The sequence below is a fragment of the Strix uralensis genome, chromosome 8 (assembly GCF_047716275.1).
Source record: "Strix uralensis isolate ZFMK-TIS-50842 chromosome 8, bStrUra1, whole genome shotgun sequence".
Lineage (NCBI taxonomy): Eukaryota > Metazoa > Chordata > Aves > Strigiformes > Strigidae > Strix > Strix uralensis.
In genome coordinates, this window is record NC_133979.1 from 32,220,127 (window position 1) to 32,241,974 (window position 21,848).

At 36.5% G+C, this 21,848-nt stretch overlaps 1 protein-coding gene across 10 annotated transcripts in view; it reads right to left on the bottom strand.

Moving 5' to 3' along the window:
- Window positions 1-21,848, bottom strand: part of RABGAP1L (RAB GTPase activating protein 1 like) — a 263,849-nt gene that overhangs the window by 106,113 nt on the left and 135,888 nt on the right. For all 10 annotated transcript variants that reach the window (XM_074877053.1, XM_074877048.1, XM_074877049.1 and 7 more), the window contains 4 exons: window positions 17,489-17,602; window positions 7,681-7,755; window positions 4,067-4,192; window positions 2,573-2,716 (listed from right to left, as the gene is read on the bottom strand). In XM_074877053.1, coding sequence (XP_074733154.1) covers window positions 2,573-2,716; window positions 4,067-4,192; window positions 7,681-7,755; window positions 17,489-17,602 — 459 coding nt within the window. The remainder of the gene's footprint in view (window positions 1-2,572; window positions 2,717-4,066; window positions 4,193-7,680; window positions 7,756-17,488; window positions 17,603-21,848) is intronic.

The window sequence follows — 21,848 nt, forward strand, 5'->3', positions numbered from 1 at the left end:
CACAGTGAAAAACTAAAAAAAAACAAGCCCATACAAAAACTCTTGGTTGACACAAATTCTTCATCCATACTTCAAGTATTTGCATGGGGACCAAAGAGGGTCCCTTGGAATGACTAGTTGGCAGCATCCATTCAGCAATGGCTTTAACAGTTTTAATTTTCCCAATATTTTTCATTCATAAGAGTTGCATAGGATGTAAACATTTTGTCAGCAACAGACAGGACAGGGATGTAGAGAAAACCCAGTCAGGAAGGAAGTTGACGGGTATTTAAAATTCATCTGTATCTATGACAAATTAATGAGAAGGCTGGAAGCTTGTTTTTAAAAACACAAGACAATTCACTTCAAAGGCTTCTCGATTTTTTGAGGATTTTTTTTGCAGAAGAATATGTTCCACTATTAGCAACTGCAACTGTTTTTTCTCCTTCCAGTTGCTGGAATTACAGGCATGCTGTTTGTTCAGAGATAAAGTAAAGGACAATTCAATGCAGACAAAAATTGTTTTTGACTGCTCCATTACTCCTTCTGGAGGCTGACTGGACAGACAGCTTCACAGTATGATTTCAGTCCTCCATTAAGGAACGGTTTCTTTCTTATTCTGTCTACAGCCATCTGCCTTCAGATTTTACTTCCCTTCTATGATGAGGGCCAACTAGGTTTTTATTTCGATATGATTTTAATCTCTGCCCCTCCCACAATTCTCAGAAGTGCCTGTTACTTTAGACTGGTTGACCCATGAATCTTAGGAGCAGTTTTCTGACAGTCTACGCTGTTGCCTCAGTATGTCGTCTACACACTGCCCCACTGCTTCTCAAGATATCTGTATTTATCTTCTCACTTGAAATCAATTTTCTTACCATTTCTGGTTTATTTTTAGCTGTCATAAAAGACGCTTCTTTAGCTTTACATGATTACCCTCCACAAATGCTAACAAGTTTCCCTTTTTCTAGCAGACTCTAGTGTTGCGCTCTTCTCCTTGGATTCTTTCACCTTCTTTCCCACAGTAATTCCTTCAGCCATGCCGAGATAAACACTGCCAGATGTGAGATGAATGCAAATGTTTTAAGAGCTGTTTCTTTTTTCATTCTAAATATTGAATCTATATTCACCATGACTAAAAGACTTCTTCAGCATATTTTATCATCAAGCTTAATATAATAAAGAGCGCAGGAGGTTCAGTCAGGATGTAACTATGCTGCTATCACAATAATCACCACTATGAAATTATATGTTGTACTTCTTGACAAACTCTCTCTTAAAATGGTCATTTCTCAGTGCAGGTGTACATTAAGATCAGAACGAAGTAATAAACTGAACCGACAAAGAATGATCAAATCCACACCAGAGGCTCATTTGGAATATTAACTCCCTAACAGTTCCAAAGTGATCAAGGGATTGTATTCATCTACTGCACGACCAAAGAGGAGGACAAAGAGCAGAAAAACTAGCAACCTTTCTGCTTTTTCTATTTGCTTGCTTAAAATAACCAAGACACTGTGAAAGAAATAAAGCTCAGATATTTCTATGAAAATGTGAAATCACTTCACCATTAATAACTTTTGCACTCACTTGGATACCTGGTGGTATTAACCTGCCTCTTTTTGACAACTGAGTACCAATATGCAGAAGCAACAATACTCTTAAGGAAAAAAATACTGAGTTAAGAGTGGTGGACACTGTTTAATAATGAATGCTACCAAGGCGTGTGCAGCAAGCCTGAAAATTTGCAGGTAAAATACCTCACAATAAAAATTAGCAGAGTGAACTACAACCAACAGTATTTCATACTCATGAAGCCCTTTGCATTTAAAATTCTCAATTACTTTATTTATTCTTCTTTTTTTATGTTTGTGACCCATTTAAATCGGAGAGGAAATCAGCGGCAGGTTCAAAAACAGTTTTAATTCCACGGAAGCTCTGAGTTTCTGGTGACAAAAGGAAGTACTAGTATTTACCAAAATAAATATTCCAGACTATCAATCTATTCTGTCTGGTTTTTTTAAGGAAGTGCAGATATATCTGCAATAAAGAAACAGATTGTTTTGTATCTGGAGTAATGTGTTCCTTAGTTGGAATAGTAGGGTAAAAAACAAAAGGAAAGAGCTTCATTCAGCTGTGCTGTTTGGCAGTTCTCACTATTTGTTTAATATCAGGCCACCAAAGCAACATGTAATACCCTCACTGTCTTTGGGCACTCTGAATCAGACAATTTGGAGTGCTTTCCCTCTAAAAGCCTGCTAGGCTTTTACTACTAGGTATCTTCAAGAAATTAGAATTCCTAACTTTGAATAAATTATTTAACAAACTAAATGAAGAACAGATGTGTGCATCAGATATCCCTAATTAGATCCTTTAGCAAAGAATGAGGCAATCCACAATTCTAATTTTAAAACCAAACCAGCGTTTCACTGAACATCTTCTTTTCAATATAACCATGGTTTCTACATAATTTAGTTACACACATTTTGAAATTAAACAGTAAATGACTCCAACAAAATGAAACAAAAAAAAGAAGAAACATTTGGGAGTGGAAGAAGGGCTTTCTGATTCAAGATTTATTTTTTTTTTTTACCTCACAAAGTAGTAAATCAATGATGTGGAAGACCATGCAGAGTGGAAACTTGGCAGTAAAAAGAGTGAGGAACCACTGGGATGCATACATATGAGCTTCCAAATTGAGGTCTGAGAAATGGCTATACAAGTCTGGTAACTGCTCCTAGAGTAAAGGGAAAAATAAATGCTTCAGTATTACTCATTTATCCGAGTTCTTCATGTACACTGCCAGTAAGTACCAGGTTGCTAAACACTGGAAAACACAACAAAGAGAAATCCTGGCTTCTTTTGAGCAATGAAAATATGTTTCTTCATAAATTTCAGTGCCCATGGTTACAGTTTTTAGTAAGATATCCACTGTGGATTCTATCACAGTATCAAGTAATGTACTGAGATTATACTGAGAAATTACAAAATCTTGCAACAGTTGTTGTGAAATCTACGTCATGCACAGTGTATATTTTTAAGTTATTCCTTTACTGTGTCTTGCTATAAATGCTTCTGCTATAAAAACCAATGGATACTAGAACAAGGAGATCACCTTGCAGACCTTGAAAGCAACAAAGCCCACAACTCCATCAGACAATTTCTGTAACTAGAAGCATATATAAGCAACACAAAATAAGCACTGATAATCCTACTGTACACTGATGATATATTCATATTCAGTTAATAAAGTAAAAATATTTGTTAACATATGCAAATATTGAAAAGACCGCATGCCGAAGTATCAAGTTAATTAGTAAGCAATTCTACTCCATCAAGTAGGAAACACGCACAGTTTGACATCTGAAAAAAAAGATTATTGAATTAATGGTGGTCTGTTTTGTTTGGTTTTAATGTATCTCTCAGAGGTATATATGGTCACCTATGACAACTGACTTCAGTAGCTAGCTTTTGCTATGCTAATAGAAGTGCAGGTCAAAGCTTAATGAATTGTTAGTAACTCATTAGTCAGAGCAACAATGTGTAAAACTTGGAGCCATTTATTTATGTTCAGTTGCTCTGACTATGAAATAATGCTGTCTGAAAAAAGAGCAACGTATTGAAAACACAGTAAAAGCTACAAAATGACCTACACTTGATTTGTATTTCATAAGCGTCAGGATGTCCTGATTTTCCTGACCTCTTAACCATCAACATAATTCATAGAAAGTAGGACACTGATGGTGGCAGTCCAAAAAATACTCTGGCCTTAATAGAAGAGAGACATTCTCTCTAACCAACACCACAAAATAGGGAAGAGAGAAAGCAAACAGAGAGAGGAAAAAAACTAGACACCTACTCTGCTTGGTTACAAAGATTAGCAGCAAGGTTGGTATATGAAAGACAAAAGAAATTAGAAATAAATCTGACTCACGATGTTTGGATCCCAATATTAAACTTCTCTGCTTTGGTTCCACCCCACCTCTAAAAGGAGAGGGGTTTTATTGTCCAAAGCAAAGCATCAATCTCTTCTTTGTGCCATTATTTCCATTTATGAAAGTAGAAGAATTTGTTACCCTGGCCCCACCTGCATTAACTTCTCCAGCTGGAAAAATTTGCAATGGAGATCTTCAAAGTTATTTCTGTAGAGGTCCCTCAAGCCATAGTCATACATTATTTTCACAAACACACAGAATGCCTGCTCCTCCGGCATCTGTTTGGAAAAATACACAAACATAATTTTAAAAACTGAATTGAGGCTAGAAATGCATTACACAAATACACACACTTATGCATGATGAATTCAGAAACAGGGATATATTAGAATTTTCAGCAAAGCACTTTGAATGTAGAATTAAGCAATTAAAATCTCAAGGGAACTAGTCTCTTTGATGAGCACCTTGATTTGGCTCTGTAAGACCTTCTTTGACGAAAATGTGGGATGATATCATAGGTTCATGTAAGTATACCTCTCTACAGCAGCACAACTGTCATCAGTATTCTTTCCGCCAAACAGATATGAGAACAACCAGTACACAACTCTCAGCTACAGAACAACAATTTTTTTAAAAGAAAGATAGAAAAGAAAAAGACAACAAGTCATCATAGTGATTTCAACTGAGAGAGACTTGGTTAAAAGGGAAAAAAGTCAGGAGAACTAAGGTATAACCAACACTTAGTGAGAGTAATGCTTATCTACTCTCATCCAAATCCCAGGAGATCAAACTCTCTAAAGTCAGGTTTCCCATGATGAATAAGAAAATTACAAATTTTGCCTTCAGAACCTACTTGTGAGGTCAGGAGGGCTGATCCCATCTATTACCATCGTGACTTTTTCAGAAGCCCCATCTCCATGATCTCTATTTCATTTTGACCAAAATTTCTCATCCAACTGAGTTTTAGAAGGTGGTACTAAAAGACAAGCTACGTGAGCCACTCTAAAGTTACATTTGTTGGCTTCAGCCCACTGAACACTGAATTTGTGGGAAACCCCATATCATGAAACCTCCACTGGTAAGACATCTCCCCCACTTCCCCCATGCCTTCAGGTAACACAATAATAAGATGGGCACAAGCAGAGTCACTGCAGACCCCAAATCAGGTTTTCAATCACAATAAAAACAACCTTTCTTTTGCAGGCACCAGATTGTAACAAATGAAAACAATTATTGAGCATCAGGAATGACAACTCTTGACCTTTTAGCGTATTCACTCATTCAGACTCTTGCCAACCCCTTATCAAATATCAGCAACAGATAAAAGCTCGGTATTTTCTTCAATGAGAATTTTAGTCTCTTGATATTTACCTCCAGGGTTTCATCTTTTATGTTCAGACTATCATTATGGCCTGTTTCCAGGGCCATGGGTAGACACTTTCATTTTCATTTTCAGACATCATAAATTAAAGTAACTAGTTAGTATAAAGAACTGCCAGATCAGCTGCTAGCTACTTGTCCAGGCTAGATTCGCCTAGGACAAGCTCTTAGGAATCTCCAAGCTCTTTATCACAATTTTATCTGGATGGAATGATCCCTACTGACAGCAGATAAAAGCTGCAGATAAAGTCAAGGGAAGAAATAGTTTTATCCTGACCAAAAGGCTTGAATCTGTTCTATAATAAGATGAATGTAAATTTCAGGGTTTCTGGTAAAGTAACAATTATTTCTAATAAAATGACAGATGCTCATGCACAAGCACACCTACCTTGCATGCAGACACATGTGCATCGACAATCATTCCTCCCCCAAGCCAGGGAGAGGGAGTGGGAACAGAAGTAAGCACCAGGCCAAAGTCGTTTACAGGCAGAGGCCACCAAGTCTTTGCTCTCAGTGGATAGAGGTTCTCCAATATTACCAACCCCAAGAATTCAAAATCATAACTCAAGTTTTTATTTCTTATTTAATTTATTTTAAGCAAAACACATAATTTTGGCATTTCCAGTCTGATTTTTAGCATTTGGATATTTGGCCTTTATTATCTTTTCTTTGGAATTCCAAAAGCCAGAAATTTACCATTTTTTAAAATACACAGCAATGACTCCAAAAAGTAGACAACAAGGAAAAAAAGTCAAATACTGTGAGACTTACAGTAGAACAATTAGAGTTGGCAATACTGTCCCCCTGTGATTAGAAGTTACCTGCTCACCTTTGATGGGAAATTCATCAAAGCAGCAAAATCACAAAAATCCAGGATGGAGGTTCAGGCTACCCAACCATTCCTGAAAGATATCTACACTGAAGAGAAAGGATAGCCTGTCCCAGAAAAAAAGGGAAAGGAGGGGGTCTAGAAATCCGTGCAAAGATAGAAGAATTAAAGAGGGTCTTGCATGCATTCACAACATACTGATTGGTTGGAGAATTTGAGAAAAACAAGAGTTGGAGGACATCCTGGGAAGCTCCCAACTTACATGAGCTCATTGAGACTGCTTCCCTTCCCCCCTTTCTCTGATTATTTCAGTTTAATATCCTATTATGAAAGCAAATGTTATAAAGGGCATATTAAAATGAGTGTAATTGCCATTTAGTATTCCCTGTGTACAGGGCAATTTCTTCTAACTCCAGAAACACCAAAACCAGAGGTGATTCTCTATAGTAATGACAGCACACAACTCAGTGAGAGGAGCTGTAGTATTAGTCAAATGTTAAGAACGTGACACCCACTCATTTCTAAACAACTCTGGTATTGGAAATGGCTTATTCTTCCAGTGGAACATAAAAATCCTTCTTTGGGTAAAAAGTTAATTGCAAAAGAACTCTTAGATAAGCTAATCTGCAGTATATGTGGGATTGCAGCAAGGTGACTAATTCAGGCTTGTCCTTAAAGAATCTAAAGCTTCTCTTTAACACTGTCACTGTGTATCATTCTCCTTAAGTCTTCAAGGAGTTACAGATCTCACTAGGAATTACAACTTAATCTGAATTTGTGTTCTAGATGCCTTAGGAAGTGTATGTGTAACATACATACTACCAACAGCTGACTCAAAACCACAACCTGAAATGCATTTCAACTATGATTAATAATTTATTAATTAGAGCCTGACAGAAAAAGCAGGCAAGAGTCTGTTGCTGGGGTTTTGAGTGGTTTATTCAGATATTCTTTATGATATCCACACTACTTGAATTTGCTGCTTTTCCACTGATAGATCAAAGTTAAAGCATCTTCCAAATATAAAAATTGTGTATTTATCTCTATACTTACATGCACATGTATATATAGGAAGCAACAGATCAAAGTTTGTACAGTTTTTGGTTACAGGCTAAAATATCAAGGTTAAAATTCAGCTTTCACTCAGAAGATATTATAAAATGTCCCTAGGAGAAAAAGTCTCACTGAAAATTAATGAGACTACTTGCTCTGGTTAGCTACTTTGAGAATATCTCCCGAAGTTAAATTCCCCATAAACACAAAGGGAGTTCACCTACGTGACAACTAAATTACAAGAAAATATTAATATGTAACAAATCAGTTTCAGGTTTTGATACAGAAGTAGTGACAATTTAATGGATTTCTCCTAGATAAAGAAAATCTACATTCATAAAGATAGAAGCCGTTAGTCACTATTTGCCAAAAAGCAACAAGAGGAAAATGAATACAGACAAATAAATGACAGTAAATATCTGTCAAATAGCATGTTACAGTACTACTGATTTTAAAGCTGCTTTGGTTTCAAATATCAAAGCTTTCATTTTGCAATTAACTCACATGAAGTAGAAGCACAGCTGCAAGGAAAGACTGTCCCTGGCAATAGCCAATGTCTTCATCATAGACAGAGTATGCCTAGAAAAAATAAAAGTCAACATATATTTAAAATGCATGCTGGCATTATCAAAACGTGTTCTAATCAATGAGCTATTCAGAATATGTGATACTATGCAGGCTAAAATAATAAAGGGAGTGCAACTGTAACCACTCTTGCACAGGCTTTTAGGGCACTCAGGAAAACATCTACAGGTCACCTTCAGTCTTCCATAGATGCTGTATTTGTAAATTTTTATTTTTCAAACAGCATGAAAAGAGTTGGATGCAATTTCCCTTCACCTAAATCAAGGATAATTCTGCTGAGGTCAGTCATGATATAACTTTAGCAATGTAACAAATATGATATAAAAACCAGGTTAGTTTGTCTTGTGGGGAAAATGCTTGGGTTTTTTTTGGAAAAACAGATTCTGACATCATGAAAGTACCTAAGGTTGGTTGTTAGAAAACCACCGAGAACTACTCTAGCCTGAAAATTTCATCAGAAACAGTTTTCCTGTGTCCTCGTTATGCTGAAGAATGAACAAGACCCATTTTCCTATGGTATGACTGACATACTACTTTTTTCTTACTCTTAAAAAACAAAACTAAAATAACCAACCTTTCCTTCCCCCTTACTTCTCTGAGAACAGACAGATACTGTTTTTAAAGAGATGTCAGAGGATGTTAAGAATTTGAAGAAACTTGAGAAAGTATAAGCAGCAGCAGGACTGACATTGGAGAGAGAGAGACATCCTGAGAGAATAAGCAAGGTACTAAGCTTACAGCCAGGGAAAACAAAAACACAAGGTCAGAGCTATGGGGAGGAACAAGCCACAGGAATCAGAAAATCTGCTTTGCCCCAAGACTGTTTACAGATGAGAATGTTTCAAACTGGAACACCATGCTTATCTTCTTTTTTTTAAGTCTTGAATGAAATCAAGATTGCCAATTCACTGAATGGAAGCACAGAGGGACTGTGAATAAACATTGTCAGGTACGCTGGGGAACCAAATCCACCTGCACCTACCATAGAGCACTGCAAAGGTGGCTAAGCTGCTTCTTCAAAAGGTAAGAAGAATTGTGACACAAAAAGAGATGTGACTCCTTTCCAGCCAACAGTATTAACGTAATTGCAAATAACTTCTGCCAGAAATGTGGAAATGGAGGCTAAAACATATTTAAAGTCTTTAAACCACCTTTCCTTTTTCATTCTGATGGGCAAAAACTAAGAAAGAAATATTTATAAGGAATTCTGCAAAGATTCCAGAAGAGATTTCTGTAAAGAATATAACCTGAGTATCCCTTTAAAGGTCACTGTTCATAAACAACTCACCCATACATTTCCTAATACATTTGTAGCTTTGTGAAAAACTAAACTGTGACTTTGTCATTTCTCTATATTGCTCACCATTCTTTTGAAGTATGTTAGATAGGATTAGTCAGAATCTGAGTGAAAATAATCCCAATCCATTGCTCAATTTCAGTGGTCAAGCAAATACAAGAAGACTGTTCACACAAATTATTGAAAAAAATTAATGAAACATTACAATCTGCTTTCTAGTTAAACCAGCTCTAGCCACAAAAGTAAAACATAAAGCATAAAAAAATAATTCTAGAAGTGCACAATAGCAAATACAAAACTTTGAACTGGAAAAAAACGATGCTCTCTTGGAAGAAGTTAATTTAAAATTACTTGTTAGCTACTAAGTATTGAATGAACAGAAATTACTTTCAACACTTAAATTAATATTTCATATGACTAATTCAAACCATCCACTGGTTAATCATCATGAGTCTTTATCTATTTGTTCCCAAAATCTAGCACTTTATAGATGCCTAATATTTTATTTCTCCTGCGAGATATATTATTTCTGCTTTTGAAAGACCAGCTCCACTTAGAAACAGATATGCAGAATTACAAATAATAATTTGATTTATGATTTCTTCATATTATAACACTTTTACTTTACTTAAAAAAAAAATCCAGGCTGAAAAATAAATAGCGAATTATCAACACACGGGGGTTCTCTGTTGTGGGAAGCAATAGCTAATAATTTGCTGAAAACAGCCATAAATTAATCCAAACAAGTTTGAAAATAACTATTGCGAAACCAACACATCGGAACAAACTGCCTCCAAAACTGACATAGATTAAAAAGTAAAAAAAGTTATCAGAAAGAAAAAGATATGCTTTTGAGATTGTGAAAGAAGTTGAAATTATGGCAAAAAAGGGAAAATGGGGAGGGTGCAAAAAAATCCTCACTCTGCATGTTAAATATAAAAAGGAATTTCAAGGAAGGTCAAGAAATGTTCTCATAATCAACTTCCTAAACATGTTAAAACTAGTCATAAATCTGTTTCAAACAGATCCAGAGCAGGCATGCAAAGCCTCTACTTGGAAAATATATGATCAAGGTAGGAAAGTTGTATTTAAACTATAGCAGAAAATTCACATGAGCTTTCATTGTGTCTGCTTTATTACAGAAGAATCACAGGGGCTGTCATCCTGCTGGAACCATTTCTAACAGGGGATGTGTTGAAGGATCTGTCTCCAACTGAGTATCAGAAGATATGATAAATTCAAAGGAATAAAGATACTAAAAATTTATTATGGACAGTATTCACCCAAAAAAAGCTGGGGTCGGGGGTGGGTAAACTGGTAAACCATTAATTGGCTGATTAAATCAGAAGAATAGATGACAAGTTTGAAACATTCGTAAGAAGAAGTCATCCACAGAACTACAAATCAGTAAGTACTGGATAATTTGGTTTAAAAAAAAAAAAATTTCAAATTAATTAGTGGACACCGTTATGCATAGGATGTATAAGAGAAAAATGTCTGAGGGCCCCAGTAAAAGGATTAACAAATCTTTGAAGCAACCAACAACTATGAAAAAAACCCTAAGTGCTTGATCTGCTTGCTTTTTGAAATTCATTTCCATTAGGTCTGTCCTCAAAATCTGATCTTCACAAGCAGCTGTTATCAGATACTTGGATACTAACTTCAGTCCTGCACAAGAATTAGATCAAACTGGGAAAGATTCTGCTGTTAAGTCAAAGCACCATAATCCTGGCAACTAAAGATTTATTTTTTAATGAAGTCTTTAAAATCTACATGATTTCACTGTATTTGCCCAAAGCAAAGAGATTTTTGAAGCTTTATGCATATTACATTTCCAATTATACTTTTTTAGTTTTAAGTAACCTTTGGGACTTGGTATTGCTGAAATATGATGTAATTAACCAAAATAGCCTGAAAAAAAGGATGCTGCCTATAGACACCACCATAATAGGTCTAAGATTAATTATTTAAGATTTATTCTTTTAAGGGACTGATGAGCATTAACTTTGTCTTTCCACGTGAAATACGAAAACAAAGCAAAATCCCAAATCCCCTATTGCCACTGCAGTCATTGTAACTTTGTCATTTCAAGAGAATGGGATTCTTCCCATGACAACCTGCGACAACGTTGCAGTCTTTTAAGTTATTATTTTCTTAAGCTCTTGGGGAATCTCCAATGACAATACTCCAGTTAACTGAGATTTTAAATATTCTCTGTCTCATAAATGGGACTTAATGAAGATTCTGACTTGAAGCCTACTTTCAATCATTTTAACTAAATGAAGATCTCACTCACAGAGTTAAAACGTCTTTATAATAGTTATCTGTCTTCTGAAGAGAAGAACTACTATGCGGTTATTAGTACAACATCATTAGAAAGTGAATGCTTTAGAAGCAACAGAGTCTCCTCAAATAAAGTCAGTGATAGAGAACTGCCTGCATGCTGGGGAAGAGAATGAAGAATCCAGAGATGGACAGAAATTCTTCTCTGAAATAATTAATGGCAGAAAATCTCCCAAGATCAGAATCTTCTGTAGACAGAAAAATTCCAAATAGGTAGCATTTAAAAGATGAATGGAAAGACTGCTGATTTGAATTTCAAACCTCAGATTTGGGACTTCTGCAACTCCTGTCTATGAGCCCCAGCAGTTTTTTAAAAAGGAAGAGTAGAGAGTACATCTCAAATTCCAGAATGAAATCTTTTTCATCATTTTGCATCCTCATAAGCATGAAAATGATTGCTTATACTTGAAGGTTCAAATGTACTTTAAACAACAAAATGCAAAACACTAACTAGCAAATACCAGCTTAAAACCACATTCCCAATTTGCCTTTACCATAGTAAGTCAATGACATCAGAAATTAAACATTACAATTACATTAGAGACTAAAGAGAGCTCATGAAAAATATTTCTCTAGCGTCTGCCTCATACAAAGGCCTTCCATTTCCAGAGCTTTCACTCCCCCATCCCCCCACTTCACAGCAATGCAGTGGAAAAGGTATGAGCAGAGGCTCTACAGATCTCCATCTCTCATCTGCAATAACAGTGTCTCTCTTGCCAGTAATAACGCTTCCTGGCACAGGAAACACTCACTCCTCTGAAAAAGCAACAGGCACACTGGCACAATGCTTGTTAACAGCCATACAAGATATCCAGCACCTGTGTCCCAGGAAAAAGGAAAATGTAACAGGAATTGAATACAAGTCTTTTAGGGGAGAGTGACAAGCCTGTTCGCTCTCATACTTATCTTTGCGTCGCTACCAAAATGATAGAAAGGATCTAGGGAATCTACTCGGTGTTTGAGACAGACACAGCTCTGTGCTGAAGTCCATTTTAGTAGAGTTAAAAGACTTACACGGTGTCTGAAAAACAGACTGGCTCAAGAAAACATCCATACTTTGATGCAGACTTCTCATGCAACAAGGTATTTTACGACATGCTTAGTCGCTGAATAATTTTAGTGACAGCATAATCTAAAACTCCATACTAAATTTATTACAGGGATGAAAGTCTGAAAGTAATAATATTCCTATGACTGCAGCATTTAGGATGTATCACATTATACAAGGAATTTCTGTGTTAACTGAAAACTGTATTTTTGGAAATTCATTACTCATTTATTGAGTATCAGGGAGAGGCACGTGTATGTTATACAATATGCCTCCTTCAGAGCTATAAGGGCTGAGAGAATGAAGAAATCTTTACATTTATTCAGGCAGGCCCCTGAAGATACTAAAGCCATTACTCTCTTACCAGCATTCAAGATTCACAATCCTGACCTTTTCACTAGTACAGGCTCAGCAGAAACCCCGTATGCAAGAACAGTACTACTGCTTCCTTGCTGAGCACAGATGCACAGAGAAGGAACCTTATTAATATGTAAATGGAAGAAGACAAGGTAACATTTAAAATCCTTTGCATGAAACAAGACAAAAATATTTACTAAATTTGCTCTTCAACCCAGGAGCAAAGAAAATAAACAACTAAAAATAGGTGAAAAATAATTCTTAGCTGATTCTGTTTGTGCTCCTATGTTTATTCTAAAACTGGCAAATAGACTCCTACAGGAAAGAAAGAGATTTGCTCTCTGAGAAATAATTAAACCAAAGTGGACAAATACTGAACCTTCCCATTTTTAAATCTGAGGAGACACTAAGGACTGGAAAATGTGGAAGAATACGTGCATGCTGAGAAGAGGTGATCACCTGAAAAAAGATGCTGCAATGAAATGGAAATGAAAATGTAAAAAAGGATGAAAGTTAGACAATCAGCTTACAGGACAGCACTGAGCAGCAGTTCTGCCATGCTGAAGGATGAGCCAAAGAGTAATCCATCATTCACAGCTTATCACAGTATAGAAGCTACTGGTCACAGAAGAGCAACTCAAAGACATTTTCACATTTCAATTATAGAGCAAAGAAAGCCAAAAAACCCATACTGGAGCCCATTCAGTATTAGCTTTGCTAGAAAAACAGTTTATTATTCCCTCTACTAATGTGGGTACCAACAAACAGACAGACATTGGAACGATGACTAAACCCAAATGTTTCATTTCACAGTAAACCAGCTATCACACTGATTCTGCGTATAAAACCTTCAGGCAAGTATGACTGGCATTAGGAAAAAACTACAACTTTGATCAGCCAAGGAGATAAGTATTTAGTAACAAAATATGTCATGATACAAATGATTCATATCCTTCCACAATGCCTTTGTTTACTGGAAAACACTAACACCAACACTGAATCTCTGAAAAGTAATTCAACCATTTTCAGAACGACAGGGACGCGTCTGTTTTTCCAGTTTGCCCAGTAAGAACACTCACCTAGCTAACCTGATTTCCCTGCAACATGCTCCCATTCTCCTATTAAAGTCACAGTGGCTGTTTGTCAAATAGGAGTTACTTTAATCAGGAAATTAGAGACAACACATCTCACGTTAAATGCTGCACTGCATACACTCCAAGCAGTTGAGAGGACTATTTCTGCCAAGTGCTTTGATTCCCTGGAGCATCGAGCTGTTAACTACATATGCACGCATGGAAGTAGGTCGAGAGTACTATTCTGTTATGCATTGTAACACAGAGAATGAGCTCTTTAAATAGAGCTAGAATTCACATAGTATTTAAACAGAAAGTGTGCAAGAAATAGAACTATTTTCTCAAAGATGTTTGCTCTGTGCAAATCTAGTTTATGCGATGTCCTCAAGTGAAATCTCCAGTCTAGAATCTGGAACTCTTTTCATTCCTTATCACCATTGTCAGCCTTAAAGTTTATTTTTAGATACTTTGTCACATAAATGTTCTGCAACTGAAAAAGTTTCCATCTTGCCTGATTTCCTACTGTTCTGAAGAAGAGATTAAGAGACGGAACTAAAACTGACAGACCCGTTAAAATGAGGCAGTGAGCTTTTAATGGTTTTCCTTTTTATCTGACAGCTCAGATCATCTCTCATTTCAGTGGGGAAGGAAGAAAATGCTCTTCAGCTTTTTACCCTCCCACTTGAGGACAGACCTTTTCTAGCCTTATTCAATAATCCCATTCTTCAAATATCTTGCTTTCATATTAGAAGAAGGGCATGAGTGCACAGCACCTGTTAGAAGTTATTCTAGTAATATAAAGCAGCCACAATATTACTTTCAACACAGATTATTTTTTTTTCCAGTGGAATGACAAGTTTATGAGCAAATTAATTAGCTCTTAACAATGTTTCTCTAAAACTCACCACATCAATCCATAAACTCAAGGTCCAGTCAGACACAGCCACAGACAGGTCATCTGTAGAACAGAGCCTCAGCTATTTAAGCAAACAGTGCAAGGATGAAGGAAAAGTCGCTGCCTAGAACTACATGGCAGTTGCGGCTGATCTCAATACTGTCAAGCAGGTAGAAACTGTCAAGAATAAAATCAGTAAATTCGTGAATAATTCAATGTTGAAGATTGGATATGGTTGTTGTACCAGGAAGCAATGCTTCCCAAATCCTCCTTTGAACCAATAACAACATAAAAAAATGAGGCAGTCAATAGAGTCTATTAGGATTTTTAGGAAACGTTCAGCAAGATCCATTCCCACAGACTTTTCAGGGAACTAAGCTGCATAGAAGGTCCTCTTATGCACTCAAATAATTGATTAAACAATAGAAAGCAAAAGGTAGGAATAAACAGTCAGTTCTCACCGACAGAATGAAGATGAGGTCACTAACAGGACCTCAAAGACGTGCTAGGGCTGATGCTGTTGTAAATATTCACAAATCATACAGAACACATAAAAATAGCACAGTAACAAAGACTGCTGATGAGACAAAGCTGTTCGGGGCAGTAAATTGGAAAGCTGACTGCAAAGATGCTACACAGAACGTGTTCATATCCAGAGAAAGTGGCAAATGTCATCCAACTGTAGGCAGATACAAAATGCTTCATGAGAAAAGCAGTCCTCAACTTGATGTACACACCAGCAGGCCTCTGATCTAGATCCTTCAGGAAAAGAGGACCAACATCTGCAGCAACTTTCTCTGCAGGAGCAGTAGAGGCCCTGAGAGCAGTGAAGGCTCCCAGCTTTGGAAGACAAGTAGAATTCTTCACTTTTACTACAGAAAACCTTTGCCTCTGTGAAGCTGCCTGCTAGAGAGAAAATTCCTCTAAGTCACTTTTAGTTCAGACAAATTCATTCCTTTATCTTCTCTCTATTAAACAAAATAGACTGAGTTCTCATTCATGAAAAAGAGTTTTTCTTTCCAAAGTATGTTCCCAAATCCCTTCATCATCCTCATGGAACTTTTACAGATTCTTTCCGATGTAGAAGTAGTCATCTTTAATTCTGGACGCAGTAACCAAAAGCAGCTGCAGCAGCTGTAAAATACTCGTCATTCTATCCCTACACAAGATTCATCTATCTACACTTTCTTTAAGACCTCATTATTTACCATTCCCTTCTGCTCTGTATCATCAAGATATCTTTATCAGAAATGATTTTTCTGTTTTCTTTTAGGTGACTAACCTGAGTAGATCAAATGAACAAGTGATCTTCAGGACACCTTGCTTGATATACATTTATTCAGTGCTGCTGTTTAGTAACTTGCTAGCTAGCCAGTTTTTAATTCTTTAATGCGTATCTTGTTCATGTCCTAACCTGTCCAGCATATACACATTTTTTTGCATGGCAGACTACATGATCTACAGAATTTTGATAAAATTACCTTCACCAATGAAACATGGTTTGGTTTTGGGTTTTTTTCATTAGCTTGTCAAGATCTGTTTTCAGTAAACTTACAGACGTTCATTATAATATACTTCTCACATCTAATTCTTGATAAGCTGAATGCTATTCCATCATTTTTCACTTAACTGATATCGAACTGACAAGCTCACAATTACTTGCATTGTCCTTGTTATTCTTTTCAAAGATTGGCCCAGGAACTGTTTTCTTGTAGCCCTCCAAGATTAGTGAGAAACCAATATAATTGGTTCAAAGTCCTCTCTGCTCCTTTATTTTCTACCTTTCTTTTTAATGTGAATTACTCATGACAATGAACTCCAATATGTGTAATCTAAGCAGCTATATTTAACAGTCATCCAAATTACTGTTTGAACAGGAGTCTGTATCACCACAGAATTTATCTGGAGAACAGGAATATGCATCATTATACTCGAAAGGCAGGACACTCTTTTTTGCTTGTTATGACAACTCCATCATTTCTGTTTATTAATCAGCTGGAGGTGGAAACAGAGTAACAAGGAAAAGGAAAGGAAGTGGAAATGGGTTTGTCTAAGGCAATCATTTATTCTACATGTAGAAAAAAATGTAAAATGAAAACTGACTGCCAGAGAACTACCTGTCTAGTTGCAATATTCTACCTTCTGTATCTCTCCTGAGCTACAAAAGTCTGTCTGTACAAGCTGGACAAATCTGTTAATTTAGTACCTCAACTTCCCCATGTGCAAATTGGCAAAAAATAACAATTTTCTTTGATCAGAGCTATGAGTGAAAAGCTATGCACACACATTACTTGTGGAAAGGTCAGCTAACTTGTTCTCTAGATAATTATCTAGAGACATTCTTGCTTAACCTCATAGCAGAGCTTGCTCTGAGGTTTTCTCTTCCTCTGCAAACCTCTCTACCAGCAGAGGAAGAAAAGTTCTACTGCACCACACTTCTACTGAAGCGGTCCTCTGATATCAAACTGTCCACTAGTAAAAGTAGCTTGAGCCTTGCTCTTCTCATATGCATTTTAAGGGGTACAAAATGTAAGGTTGTAAAAAGTACTTCAGGCTATCCAGTACTGCAAAAACACTACACTCTCCACATGCAATCTAAATACAGCTTTAAAATCTTATTGATTAGTGACTTGGATCAGAACAGGGTTAACAGGGTAAAATACAGTCATAGCAAAATATGGAACACACTTTAAAATTCAGAGTACTGACTGTACCTTACAGATTTTGTATAGAGATTCCTGACCGTCTCCTTCTGTATCTTTGAAATAATCATGTGCTGGAAATGTACGATGAATATCTCGTGTAATGACACTCTCTTGAGCAGAATCCTGTAAAAAAAGAGAGAAAAATCCCGACGTATTACCCGGTAACAGTGTAATTAAACATAACAGAATACAAAATTCAATGTGCAGTCAACGTGGATGCATTAGATAACTGCTTTACTGACTCATCCTCCAAAAATGCTTTGAGAAGAAACTGAAAATCCTCTAGTCTCATATGCAGTAATAATCTGACAGTTTAACAAGAGCAACGTGGCATGTTTTCTGTCCTTCAGGCTTACAGTTCAACTTTAAAACTCATAGGAAATGACTAGTTATTTAATTGTAGGTGCATTTTTACCACAGAACATGTTTACTGTATTTCTCTGGGAGTTAAAAAAAAAATAAAAATTAGACTGTCTCTCTTGCAAACTCAGAGGTATTAATTTAAAATGTGTATCAAGCTACCATAAAGCCAGTGTTAATTACAAATTGGAACTATTCCTTAGAAAGGTTCAAAGTTTCCCATTAAGTGGTCTTTAAAAGAAAAAAAAAAAAACAGAAGTACCAGAAAATGTTATACTTTCCAATAAATCCCATATCTTTCCCTGCTACCATCTCCAATTCAATTATATTTTTACATTGACTAGCAACTAAGGACAAGTTCAGATGCCTAAACATTGGTGTCAGATGCCATTTTAAAAGCCTGAAGATAATCTTGCCTGGTAAGCAGCTGCTGCAGCAGAAGGATACAAGTCTGCTGCAAGTGCTGCATCATCTCTGCAAGCTCTACGTGGATGATCTGCATATACAAAGACAGCTAAAATGACACCAAATGCCCACGTTTAGGCAACTGAGTTGTTCCCTAAACATGCCTAGCTCTATAGGTGAAGAAGGAATTGCTTATGGTACTGCCTTTCTATAAAAAGATGGAAATCACTGCAATCTGACCTGAGAAATACCACTGTGTGTATGAAGAAATGGTATCAAAATGTCAGAGCTGGAACTACAACAGTTAATCAATTACCTTCAGGTTCCAGTTACCCTCAGTGTGAGACAGTACCTTTAGGTTGGTAAATATCAAATGGTGCTTTCCTCTATTACCTTTGTAATCCTAAAGGAAAAACCAACAGAATCCTCACCTGCGACTTAGAAAATAAAGCCTTTATAAATACTTTTACCTTGAAAACAAAATATGTTATAAGAAAAGCTCTGAAACCCTCAGATTGCAGTCTGTAATCCAGAACTCTCCACAAAAAAACTGCTGGAGTCAGCAAACAGGTAATCTCCTGAATTTAGGTGGTTTCCTAATCCCATAAAGCCTCTCCAGTGAGCCTACTGCATTCAGTAATGCAGCTGCCTGGGGGGGCTTAGCCAGAAGGGCCACAGCAATTCCCAAGGACAGTTTCCTTTTGAGCCCACCCATGACCCGTACACACGAAGGCACCACGCTGGGCTGTACTGGGCTACCCCAGAGATGAAAACCCATCGCTGTATTTCTCCATTCGCTTGAATGGCAGCTACGAAAATAGCTATAGTGGCAGTGAGCATAAACATCACTTTAATATGTTTTCTAACAGCACTCAATATCACAGAAAAGTAAGGGAAAAAAATGCGTTTCTTTAAAAAACCTAGTTATCTTCTATTCTCATCTGTGTTCTCATTTCCTTCAATTCTCTCCACCCTCCACGTTGAACTATGGCTTCACCTTTCCTCCCCATCCCTCTCTGCACTTGGCACAATCTTCCAGTTCTTGCACATCGAAGTCTTCCTCTTTCTTCTCTCTCAAATCTCTCCCTAAAGTTCATGGTTTCTTTGAATCTTTGCTATCATTAATTTATCTATTTACAATGTTCTAAATTTCAGTGATCTCAACTGTTGCTTTCCCTCTGCTTGACAATAACATCTTTAGTACAAGACAACAGCATGATCTGTATTTTGTAAATACTGTTATGTGTTAAGAAAAGGAAAGCTTACAAAGAGAGGTGACGTTTTTATTATGCTAACTGATATTGCTGAAGAAAATAAACACACTTTTGTGCTTTCACCGGCTTATCAGCATTTCACTGGGTTATCATTATCTGTCACATCTAAGCATCGTGCAACTATTAGCAACCAAAACTAACCATACAGTCTACATGCAACAAAACACAGAATAATAATAAAAATTTAATAATAAGCAGTTCTCTAATCAGACTTGTTTAATGAGTATTTTCATTTACATGGGTCAAACACAAGAGAGGCTAAATAATTGCAGTCTTCCTCCCAGATTGATCTGACATTTTAGTTACATTGTGAGAAAACGCCTTAAACAGTATTCAAGATCTACCAGTACAGCACAGTTACCGAGTTCATTATAAAAATCCGTTAAATTAATTCTTCAGCACAAATTTGAAAAGATCCAGGCATTTTAAAGTTACAGGAAGGCCATCACGTCCAGCACATACATCGCTTTTCTGTCAAACAGGGAAATTGTGTTTCACTTCCCTGTATTTCTATCTTTCTTGAACTGAGAGGCCAGCGTATTGAGCACATAGAAGTTGACAAGGTAGATGTCTGAGGCAGGACCAAAAAGTATTTGTATAAAAGCCCAAATGAAAATTTACCTTTACTGAGTTAAAAGAAGCCTGAAGCAGAGACTTCATTCAGCATTATTAACAACAGATGCTTCTAAAAAAAACAGACGAAAACAACGAAATGGACCCAAAATAAAATTTAAGCTGAAAGACAGGAGAATTAACTCCTTGTCAAAAGACAACATCCACCTGAAATATGATAAACCCATAATCTAAGAGAAACAATAAATTAGTCTAGAGTGAAGATCAGTGCAGAACTACTTCTTAAAATGTATAAAAAAATATTTTAGTTAGGTTTCTACCTTTTTCCAGCTAGAACTTTTTGATAGCACTGTTCTCAGGAGTACCACTGCAGATGAGTTTACAGTTATCCTAATTTAGGTTTTCAGAGGATTTTTATTCTTCTGAAAGTCATGATTAGTTAATTTACAATGAAAAAAAGCTAAGGTGAGATGGCTATCAAAGCATTCAGAGTTCTAATGATCTTTCTCAATTCTAATAATCATTTCTGTGCTGCCAACTCAGAGAAACAATATTCTACTGAGGAAAAGAATTATCTTCATATGTCAACTATATGACAGCTGACATGCTACTGAATAAGCTCTCTACTTTGAGTCGTCTCACTTTTAAAACAGCTAAACTTCTGCAGCCGTGATGCCACTGTACTGGAATACTGACTCCTTGACATTGCTGCCATTTTAAACTATTAAGATGCTGCTGAATGCGGACATTTGATGCCAGAAGGCAGACTGACATAGGAATACAGAAGAAAACAGAAAACTGTTTGTATTAAATAAATGTTAAAAGAAAATTAAGGGTACATAAGCACTCAAAATTCAGAAATTCAGGGCAATCTTTATGCATGTACATCAGGAATTATTTTTTAATTAAGAACATTTCACACACAGTCCAAAAAGGACCTCCACTCATTTGTCATCATGAGTGCACCCACTCTGGTGATGAATTATCGTTAGGGAGTAAAAGAGACTCCTGTAGATAGAGCCTTGCTTCCTTTGTTGCAAGAACCAGAGGATAAGTATGGTATGAGGCAGAAGAATGTATTAAGAAAGAAAAATCTCTTGGGGCATAATATCTCAATGATGTATTAAGACTCACATCCTTTCCCCACTTCTGTCCAAAACCACTTACACAAAAAATTTCACGAGTGCTCACCTGAGTTTTCCTTGCTATACAGCTGCCTGTATTACAGCTGTTGACTTAATCTGGAAAAATGCAGAATTACTTACAGTTGCAATTAAAGGAATTCAAGAGCTTTACGTGAATACTGAAAAAATAATAAACCAGGTCACAGGTTGCTCAAACCTGGCATTCAAACTGAGCAGAACTTCTGACCTCAATCTCCTGTGCTCCATTTTCCTGGTTAATAATAATTCCCCATCTCAGTAGGGTGTTATGAAAATCAATTAACATCTGAAGCACTGAAATACCGTAGTGATGAGACCTACAGAAATGCCAAAGAGGAAAATAATAACTTCATCCTCAAATCCTGATCGGAATGGTATATAGTAAGGCACAAGGTTACACAATGAAAACCAGTAAGGGGGAAGAAAGTAAAAAAAAAAAAGCTGCTCATTAGATAAGCACTAATTCCTTCTGTACACAACAAGGCAGAGATCCCAGGAAGAAGACAACCCAAAACCACAGAACTATGTGTAATCAAGAATATATCATTATGCATATGAGTTGGCAATTTCCATGTTGTACTTAACTTCCAAATC